The sequence below is a fragment of the Chrysochloris asiatica genome, unplaced genomic scaffold (assembly GCF_000296735.1).
Source record: "Chrysochloris asiatica unplaced genomic scaffold, ChrAsi1.0 scaffold00235, whole genome shotgun sequence".
Classification (NCBI taxonomy): domain Eukaryota; kingdom Metazoa; phylum Chordata; class Mammalia; order Afrosoricida; family Chrysochloridae; genus Chrysochloris; species Chrysochloris asiatica.
The window spans coordinates 3,231,808-3,243,187 of NW_006408753.1; the positions used below are offsets into that span (position 1 = coordinate 3,231,808).

General features: G+C 37.1%; 1 protein-coding gene across 2 annotated transcripts in view; it reads left to right on the plus strand.

Moving 5' to 3' along the window:
- MDGA2 (MAM domain containing glycosylphosphatidylinositol anchor 2) overlaps positions 1 to 11,380 on the plus strand; it is a 1,390,890-nt gene that overhangs the window by 531,858 nt on the left and 847,652 nt on the right. For both annotated transcript variants that reach the window (XM_006873307.1, XM_006873308.1), the window contains one exon: positions 10,441 to 10,580. In XM_006873307.1, the coding sequence (XP_006873369.1) occupies positions 10,441 to 10,580 (140 nt within the window). Of the gene's footprint in view, positions 1 to 10,440; positions 10,581 to 11,380 lie in introns of those variants that run through there.

An 11,380-nucleotide genomic window follows, 5' to 3' on the forward strand; every position in this document is an offset into this window, starting at 1 on the left:
TTCTTTAAAATTACTAATTTTCTGGTGGTGTTCTTTATTAATAGCTCTAGAAAATGAAAAGAAAGAGTACATAATCAGAAAGAGGAGGGAAAAAGTAATTGGACTTTTAAGGAACGTATTTTTAAAGAATAATGAATGACACTAGGATATAGTATAATTTAGGTCAATAGTTACAGTTATGTTGGAAAGGCAAACATTTTGGTTAGTGTCGTATAATGTAAATAATCAGTCTTTGCAAAATCATGAGATGATGGTACCATATTGTTAACATATTCTATTTTATACTCATTGTTCTTTTTACATACTTTTTCCCCTAAGCATGGTTTGGCCTAACATTTTTCTCCTTCTCAACCAAACCTCAAACCAAAAATCAAACAAACAAAAAGAGTTGCCATTAAATTGATTCTGACTCATGCCAACCCCATGTGTTTTAGACTAGAACTGCCCTCTGTAGGATTTTAATGGCTGTGACCTTTTGGAATCAGATTGACAGATCTTTTCTTCTGAGGTACCTCTAAATTGATTTGAACCACTAACCTTATAGTTAGTAGCTGATAGCTTAATTGTTTATGCCACATCTTGCTACAATTCTTCATTTGGTTCTACGTCTCTACTGACATACCTTATTTAACAGCCATCAATGACCCAGTAAATGTCAAAGATATGCCTCATAATTGCAGTAAGCCACATTTTTGAACAGTCCACCATGCTTGAATGGAGTTCTGGTGCATTGCTGCAGGATAATGCATTTGACCGCAAGGTTAGTTTGAACTGCAAGGTTGACAGTTCAGACTTATCAGCCACTCCTTGGAAACCCTTTACAGGGTTTCTATGAGTTGGAACAGACTTGACAGCACTTATTAACAACAGCAGCCATGCTTGAGCCTCTCTGTGTGTAGCTTCTAAAGCACCACCTTATCATTATTATATTTTTACTCTGACTTTATAACCATTTAAGCCTCTTTCTTTGGCTTCTCTATTTTAAGAATCCATATCCCTCACGGTTCTTTCATTGTCTGCTTAATTTCTCATTCTACATGTTCTGCTTTAGAGATTTCATCTGCTCAACAGCTGTCAACCTTCAACTACCATACACCGTTTAAGACCTCTAAATCTTGATCTGTAACAGTAACTCATCAGTAATTGGTCAGCTCACCATCAGCATCCAACACTGAAGTTTTCACCTTCCCCCTAAAACCCTTATTTCATCCTCTTACTAAATTTGTGGTATTAGACTATGTAATGTAATTAGCCCATGGATTGGAGTAATCAAAAGCAAAATGAATAAATATAGACTAAGTCTATAGAGTCCCAGTGTGGCACTATAGGGTAAGCACTAGACTGCAAGGTCAGTTTGAACTGCAAGGTCAGCACTTAACTGGATGGCATATAACAACAACAGGTCTGTAAATACAATACTTAGTTGAAACTCTAGAATGGACAGTCACCTTGTAAAAAAGAGAGGGATGAAAAGGCTTACATATCTTAAATCAGTAACTCAGCTTTGTTAGTGGTGGTGGTGATGGTGTGGTAAGTGTTGTTGAGTCATTTCCAACTCATAGAGACACTACATAGGGTTTCCAAGGTTGTATATCTTTTCAGCAGCAGACAGCCTCATCTTTCTCCCATGAAGGGAGTGGTAGGCTTGAAGCACCTACCTTGTGACTGGAAGTCCAGTGCTTATCATACAGAGCCACTGTGTTCTCAGTAACTCAACTAGGGGCGAGAAAATAAGAATGGAAGTTACCGTAACTTAGCAATACTATAGAAATGAGCTATACTGAAAATTGTGAAATTGATACAGGAAATCAATCAAATAGCAATGTTGATTGAAACCTGAGTATTTTATGAAAGCATGTGCTTACTTAAATCAACAATTGTTGTTGTTTGTTGTTAAGTGCCGTTGAGTTGGTTCCGACCCATAGTGACCCTGTACAGGGTTTCCGAGGGTGTAAATCTTTACGGGAGTAGAAAGCCTCATCTTTCTCCCACAGATCAGCTCGTAGTTTCGAACCGCTGACCTTAAGTTTCACAGCCCAATTCGTAACAATTAGATGAAAATATTTATTATGCTTATATTTGCTCATATAACAAAATTAAGTGACTGCTAAAAGAATGATGTGATGTGCCAATTCTATTACTTCTTTCAGGTCATGTGAGAACAATAAGGTCACCAACCTCCCTTTCTCTGTTTCTCTCTCACACACACATACAGAAACTAGAATATGTGAGAAATGTCAATACAGGCTTGCTGGCTGATCTCGTCAGTAGAGCGTCTGAGAGGGCAAACCAGTGAAGCATTCCTGGATCCACACTACCTATATCAGGAAATCTGTGAACTGCACCACGACCAGAGGTTACATTGATCTAGTTGAACAATGTCACTAATCTCTTAACAGTTTGAATTCCAGGGAATGACTAGGATCAAGGATTTGAATGATTTACCAAAGTATAGGAGTCCTGGTGGAGCACTGTAGGATGAACACTAGACTGCTAGCTGCAAAGTCAGTGGTTCAAACCCACCAGCCACTCCTCAGAAACCCTATACAGGGTAGTTATGAGTCTGAACCAATTCAGTGACACTTAACAACAACAGAGTATAAACCTCTTTGATGAACTTCTTAGAGGAATGAAAATTCTCACTAAAGCAATTAGTGGGTAGTAGGAACAGGTACCTGTTACTAGAAAGAACTCTTCAGAAAACTTACTCACCTACTCACCTTACTCCTCACTCTTTATGATTTGGGCTGAAGCCCCTTCTCTCAACCTTCTCCCAGTTCTGGGTAATCTGAGAACAATGGTAATCAAGAGGGTAGCTTTTACTGAAAATAAAAAAAATCACTGTATTTCACCTAGTTAGTGAAGGTATGAACTTCAGGTCATCTTAGCTTCTTCTCTCTCACTCCCACATTTAATTAATCACCAAGTCTTGTCTATTAAATCTAAAATGAATTTCAAAACTATCCTTATGTTAATTCCATGGTCTACATAGTGTTCCTGTTGTTGTTAAGTTCTGTCAAGTTGGTTCCAACTTATAGCTACCCTATATAGAATGTACAAGGAGCAACCGGTAGGTTTGAACCACCAACCTTGAGGTTTAGCAGTCCAATGTTGATCCTATTGCCACACACCAGGACTCATGACAAACTGTGTTATTGTTGTTGTTAAGTGCCGTCAAGTTGGTTCTGACCCATAGTGACCCTGTATAGGGCTTCCGAGGAGCAGCTGGTGAGCTTAAACCACCAACCTTATAGTTCAAACAGTTTTGCATTCTGGCGTATTAACCCACAGCGCCACACCAGGGCTCCTGACAAGGTGTAGTGCCTGCATATTTACAGTAGTTTCTAGGTAGTCTCCTTGCTCACATTCTCTCCTCCTCTTCCACACGTGGTAGAAACTGGAACCAGTGGGTCGAGATTTGGAGTAAATCATAAACTAAATGGGCTAAATTTTAATGTCATTTCCTGAACTCAGGAGGCATGCTTTTACAGGCATGTCTTTGAACACACTATTTGCTCTTTCTGGAATAGCCTTCCTTTTTCTTCCCTGCATGCATCTTTCCAAACCTAGGTTAAATGTCACTGACTTTGTGAAACCTGCAGGCCAATTTAGTCTCTGCTTTGTCTTCTGAGAGTACTTTGTGCTCTCTTCTATTAAAGCAAATATTCTGTTCAAATTGGACAGATCCAAAAGTCGTGAGCCCCTAAAGGGTACAGCTTGTGGTATTAATCTTCACATCCCCAGCCTCTAACTCCATGCTTAGACCACGACAAGTGCACAAGAAATATATGCTTCAAAGCCTGTGTAAGACATGAAAGGCTAAAAATGTTGCCTATGGAGAATAATTTCTTTTTGTAGTTTCTATAAGAGAATACAGAGAAAATTTGGTTTAACTTTGAAGAGTATACTCTAACAAGATAAAAGAATTTCTCCCTTCTGCCCTTTTAGACTGGCCTTTTGAACCCAAAGCCAGTTTACTAAAATTAAAGTAGTAGATATGATTAGTGTTTAGAAAGATTTTATGTAATGGGATTGGGTTTACTTCAAGAAAATTTGGATTAATATGAGTCCCATGCAATATTTTAACATTTTAATTTATTGCTGACTCTACAGGGCAAGAGGGTTCATAACCCTTAGTCCAATTTCAGAATGATGAATTGAGGCTTTTCCTCAATGAGACAAAGGATGAAAAATGTCTTGCTCTAGACAGAATACTGCAAATTGTATTTATATTTAAAGTAGGAAAATTCAGTGCCTTATAGTGTATATTGTGTAAAAACAGAAGTTTGGTGTCATTATGGTGATATTTACTAAAACAGAAAATGTAAATTAATGATTAAATAACTCCTGTATGCTATGAATTATGTGGTATGGGGTAGATGCCAAAAATGATGCTCCCATGGTCACGTGGATTGGAGGAAGACTCATTAGCAACCTCCAATATGCAGATGATACAACCTTACTTGCTGAAAGTTAAGAAGACTTAAAATATTTACTGATGAAGATCAAAGAGCACAGCCTTCGGTATAGATTGCATCTCAATGTAAAGAAAACAAAAATCCTCACCACTGGATCAATAAGCAACATTCTTTTCAATGGAGAAAAAATTGAAGTTGTCAAGGACTTCAGTCTTCTTAGATCAACTATCAACACTCATGGAAGCAGCAGTCAAGAAATCAGATGACATACTGCATTAGGCAAATCTGCTGCACAGGAACTTTTTAAAGTGTTGAAGTGTAAAGATATCAGCTTGAAGACTAAGGTGCGCCTGACCCAAGCCATGGTATTTCAGTAACCTCATATGGATGTGAAAACTAGACAGTGACTAAGGAAGACCTAGAAGAATTGATGCTTTTGAGTTATAATGTTGGAGGAGAATATTGAAAGTGTCATGGGCTGCCAAAAGAACCAACAGATGTGTCTTGGAAGAAGTGCAGCCATAGTGCTCCTTAGAGGCCAGGATGGCCAAATTTCGTCTCTCATATTTCAGACATATTGTCAGGAGGTACCAATCGCTGGAAAAGCATATCATGTTTGGTAAGGTGGAGGGTCAAAGAAAAAGAGGAAGACCCCCTGCAAGATGGATTGGCCAAGTGGCAGCTTCAATGGGCTCAGGCGTGGCAACGATAGTGAGGTTGGCCCAGGATTGGACATTGTTTCGGTCTGCTGTGCATAAGTTCGTTATGAGTCAGTACTGATTCAATGGCACCTAACAACAATAACAATGATCACTAGAATGCTTAATTTCAAATTAGAATGTAAAGAATAACTGTGAATCCCTGAGCAATGCATGTTTATTGGGAATAAGAGAAGAGGAGAGAAGAAAAGAGGGGGAAAGAGGGGAGGAGAGAAGAAAGAAATCATTGCTGAGTGATCCAAGAAGGCATCTGGAAGATCTGTTTGATCTCTGTGTGGGAATTCTAGATGAGGAGGCATCATGAGCAAAGTCGTTTAAAATCTCTGTGTTCTTTACTTTCCACTAATGATGGGCTGATGTCATAGAAAGTTACATTTCAGATTGGATAAACAGAATGAAAACAATTTACAGCATTAGTACTCTGTGTAAAAAGTCACCCAATTTATAGATTCTTAAGCTGCGTGTGGTGCTGCAAGTTAATACGCTGGACTTCAAGATCAGTTTTAATTGGAAGGTCGGAGGTTCAAACTCACCAGCTACTCCTCGGAAACCCTATACAAGGTTGCTATGAGTTAGAACCAGCTCCGTGGCACTTAACAATAACAAGCATGATATGCATGAGTATAATAAAAATGTCAAAATACTATGGTGTCAGTCATAATATGCCATGGTTTTGACAGGGCAGAATGGTGAGTTGGGAAAAGTACATGGGTTTGGAGCAATTATACTGCTTACCTCTATAATCTAGTTACTCTACTTTAACTCTTCTCAGAAACAGTTTTACAACCCATTTAGTTATTTGCTGTATCTATTTGGGGACATTTGGAACTCAAGTTGAACTGTGTCTGAAATTTTCTTAATAGACCATATGGAATTGACCTCATTTTGCATACAAAAAAGAGTGGTGTTATCACCAAGTCACTTCACTTCTTCAAGATTTCCTTCTCTAATCTGGAAATAAGGAGCTCTGGCAGCGTAATGATTACGAATCGGGCTGCTAATCTCATGGTTAGCAGTTCGAAATTACCCGCTGTTCCATGGAAGAAAGATGAGGCTTTCTACTCCCTTAAAGATTTACAGCCTTGGAAACCCTGTACAGGGGTCACTATGAGTCGGAAGAGAATCCACAGCACATAACAACAACAACAATCTGGAAATAAAATAATTGATTTGGATGAGCTTCTGTGATTTACAAGAGTGAAGAAGATTAAAAATGTCTGCCTTATCACTCAGTCACTCAAAGTGCTAGACATATGTTTTAATAAATGCTAGCATGTATGGTTTGGTGGGGTATTCAACTGTTTTACATACATAATAAAATATCTTAATTCTGCCTGTGAGATATGTGGTAAGATCATAGTACTGAAAAATATAGGCAATTAACTTTTCCCAGAATGTGTTAAATATAAAAGAAAATAGCAGAAGATTAACCCTTGTAAGGGAATACAATGTGCTTACTATATAATTTAAATGTTTTCATTAAATCTACTTGTTTGCATAATGATACTCTTGAAAGTTACGTCTTAAAAATAGCAATACCATGTGTTGGTTTGAAGATAAAACAAAAATAACAAGTGCAAATTAATCTGCAAAAGATGCCATGTCACTATATAATTAGATATATTAATAAATGTGTGCTATCACTTATTAAGCTAATTTTAGCATATAGATAGAGTTCAAGATAGTGGCTATATTTAACTCTATTTTCTTTTCTATTTTTACTTTGCAAGACTTTATTAATCATTATCAGTTTGTTGACCTGTATAATACGGACACAACAGTATCTCTCTAGTATTAGTTATCTACATTGAAGTTTGTAGGAAACATTGTGTGAAATGTATTGGAGCATTCAGAAAAACCCTAAATATAAGGATTTCAATGTCATTAAGCCAAACAAATTATTACCATGTCTAGACATAATCCAAAGACTTGGTAGAAAATATTTTATAAATTGATGTGATAGATCAAACCAAATATTTAATCTGTGGAAGCATCGTTGAGTTTTTTCAAATCAGTGAAATGGTTTATGGGGTGGAGTTCAATTATCTAAAGAAGCCAGACTAAAAGAGACAGCATTTTCAAAATGTGTATATTGAGGTATTTTTCCATAGTCCACAATATTTGTAATACCTAGAAAATATTTCTAAGAATTTTATCTCACTGACATCATTATTGCAGTCATGTGGAGTATTTGGTAAAAATGCAGATTCCTGGTGATTTCCACAGACAGAGTCGGTCTCTGAGTATAGCAATAAGGAATCTGCATTTTAAAGTAGTTCCTCTGCTGTTTATTATGCCTACTGAATGTAAGACTATATTTTCAGAATTTCTCTTCATTCTTACGTTACTGATGGGAAATTTTCCATGCATTTGATACTGGATATTAAAGAGCAGGTCCCTTATTTGATATTTGAACGATAGGATTCTGCTTGGATACCCAATAAGAAATTGAAATAATCAGTTTTGTTTGTTTAGCCACAAAGACTTTTCAATCTTGTAGTTTCTGCATGAAATTGAGAAGTATAATAAAATGTTACTTTCAATTATTAAACCATATTAGTGGTCTATGCATTTCCACTGCATAAATCAGATATTAGAAACTAACAAAGCAATTTTACTTTTAAAACACATTTTTTTCCTAAAATGCATTCTCCCAGTTGGACGTTCAATAACTTTTGTACATTAATAGAATAACCAAATTAATTCTCAAGTTCTATAGGATCCATGATCTTTTTAATGTTATATTTAAAATATCCAAATATGCCAGCATTAACTTTTAATGAATCATACCAGTTGATTTTAACTCATGGTGTCCACATATATTTCAGAATAGAATCTTGCTCCTTTCAGGATTAGATCACAAGGCTTTTCTTCTAAGGCACCTCTAGGTGGGTTCTAACTAGCAAGTTTTTATTTAGTAGCTCAGTTCTTAGTCATCTGAACCAATCAGGCAAGTTCAAACTCACTAGGCACTGTTTGGGGAAAAGAAGAGGCTGCGTGCTCCTGTAAAAATATGGATTTGGACACTCTGTATATAGTCATGACAAGTTGGAACTGACTTGATCGTGATGAGTTTTTCGTTTGGGGTCATCTTAATGGGAGAAGATTACTAGATCTCTCGGGCCTCCAGGTGGGATAGAACCATTGACCTTTCAGTTAACAACCAAGGAGTTGAACTGTTTTATTTCCAATACTCTGTGTTGTTGTTATTGTTAGGTGTCGTGCAGTTGGTTTCAACTCATAGAGACCCTATGTACAACAGAAGGAATCATTGCCTGGTCCTGAGCTGTCATCACAACGTTGCTGTGTTTGATCCTATTGTTGGAGTGACTGTGTCAATTCCTCTCATTGAAGGTCTTCTCCTTTCTTGCTGCCCTTTGCTTAACAATGTGTCTGGCTTTCCTGTACATACGAAGCAATTGAAAATGCCATAACCTGGGCCAGATGAACTTTAGTCTTCAAAGTGACACTTTTACTTTTTTAACACTTTAAAGAGATCTTTTGCAGTAGATTTGCCAAATGCAACATGTTATTTGATGGACTGCTAACCCCAAGGTAAGCAGTTCAAACCCACCAGCCAGTCTTGGAAACCTTATCCAGGGTCTCTATGAGTCAGAACCAACTTAATGTCGCACAACAACAATAACAAAGCTATATGCCATAAATCACTGCTCTTGAGTCATTTCCCACATATATAATTTAATGTGGCCCTACAGAAAAGTCCTCGCATGGCACTAGTCTACTAGTGTCAAGGTCAGCAGTTTAAACCCACTAGCCTCTGATTGAAAACCTTATTCAGGGTCACTATGAGTTAGAACCATATCAAAGGCACTTAACAACAATATATGACAGAGTAGAGCTGCCCCAAAGGGTTTCTAACACTGTAAATCTTTATGGAATCCAAATGGCACACCTTTCTCCTAAGGAATGGTTAGTGGATTCAAATCTCCAGCCTTTTGATTTACAGCCAAACAATTTAACCACTGTGCCAACAGAGCTTCCTTAAGCACATATTGTTGTTAAGTGCAATTGAATCAGTTCCGACTCATAATGACCCTCTATAGGGTTTCTGGGGAGCAACTGGTAGGTTTGAACCACCCTGGGGTTCAAGTCAACCTTGTGGTCCAGTGCTTATCCTGCAATGCCAAACCAGGACTGGCTAAAAATTACTGTTGTTGTTAAGTGCCTTTGAATCAATTTGGACTCATAGCGACTTTGTACAGGGTTTCCAAGGAGCAGCTGGTGAGTTTGAACCACCAACTTTGTAATTCAAGCTGACCTTGTGGTCCTGTGCTTGTTCTATAGCACTACACCAGAACTTTGGTTAAAGACTACTATCAGGAAATCTTTGAGACTATTGTGCTTTAAATATAGCTCTTCATATGCATTAATTAAGATAGCCCTGTGAATTTCACCCTTGCTTTATTATCAATAATAATGCTGAGTTCACAAGTGGAGATGATCTTTATTTTGAAGGTAGAAACGGGCAGTAATCTACTTGATGCCAGAGATCATGTCTTAATGCCTGAGAAATAACGTGTTTCCAATGGTAGATTTAATGATCACTAATCACAAATATAGTGTAGTGGTTACGAATCGGGCTGCGAACCGTAAGGCCAGCAGTTCGAAACTACCAGCCGCTCCTCGGGAGAAAGATGAAGCGTTCTGCTCCCGTAAAGATTTACAGCCTCGGAAAACCTGTACAGGGTCGCTATGAGTCGGAACCAACTCGACACTTAACAACAACAACAATCACAAATAGCCTGTGGCAATAAAATACAAGAAAATAGTATTTTGGAATTTGGATAGTTTCATGAGAATTTTAGACACTGATCAGTTTTAGACTTAGTTGTCAGTTATATAGTGCCTATTTCTGTGGCTTAATTTAGAGACCATCTTTTGATTATATCAAATCAGAGGCCTATAAATATTGTAAACTGAGTGACTATTTAGCTACCTAGACTGAATGAATCTCAATCCTTTGCTCCTTAATTTATATCCTAATAAGATCAGTACAGATCTTATTAGTAGACTAATACCAATGTCTTCAATCTGATTTTTTTTGTTTCTTTTCAATTGCATATTTTCTTTTGCAACATTATCCATTTATTTCACAATATTATCTCATTATATTTTGGAAAGGAGGGAACCTTTTAACTTGTAGTAATCCGATTTTATCATGTGGTTTTGTAATGACTGATTTTCTTCCACTGTCTTGTTCCCCTTTGCCATTTACACAATATATTGAACACAATTTACTTATATTTTAATATATCGTATCTCTCTTTCTCCTGATTTGACAGCACCTCCTACAGTTCGGATTGTGCACTCAGGCTTGGCATGTAACATTGAGGAGGAGCGCTACTCAGAGAGGGTCTACACTATCCGGGAAGGAGAAACTCTAGAATTGACCTGTCTGGTCACAGGACATCCACGTCCACAGGTGAGTCCCGAACTGTGACACTGGGGAACTAAGAATTTTTTTTTTTCTTTGGAAGTCAAAAGTGTACAATTTAGAAATTTGACTTCTAAGGGTGTGGGTGGGTAAGGGGAAATGTAACTCTAAAGGATATATGTATGCAGTGGAGAACCACTATGGTGATTTCTAACCATTGATCTTGAACTATTCAAAATGATATGATGAGACATTTTTGTTTTAATATTGTGAGAAATTTAGAAGACACTTTTAACGAAGCTGTTAAAAAGACAACTACAAAAATATCTCTGTGAGATAACAATTCATATGGCAATGAGTTTATTTTGGAATGTTGAGCATGATTTCATGGTGACATAATTGCAGTTGAGGAGACATTTATTCTGAAGAGTCTGATGAAGGAGGTCACATGTACTTTACTAACTCCTAGTCATTATATTCATAAAATACTTTGAAAAACAAATGTTTGCAGGTGTTATATTCATTCAGGCTTTTGGAATTATCAACTACTGCTTTCTTAAACCAATTTAACAGCAGGAACAAAAATTGAGACTTTCATAGGGCATTAAATTGCAACTCATAAGCAGAGCAAAAGTTTGCAGGAGTGAAAGAAAGGGTTATATATAAGGCAGTGTATATATATATTGGTTTTTGTAAGTTTTTATTGTGAATTCTGTGATTGTTTACATTAGTGAACATTAGCTTTACACTCATCCTATTAGATTATTAGATTTTGTTTCATTACAATGATAACAAGCCCCTCCATGCATCATCAAACAAACAAAGGGTAAACCCCACAAGTCTGCCCC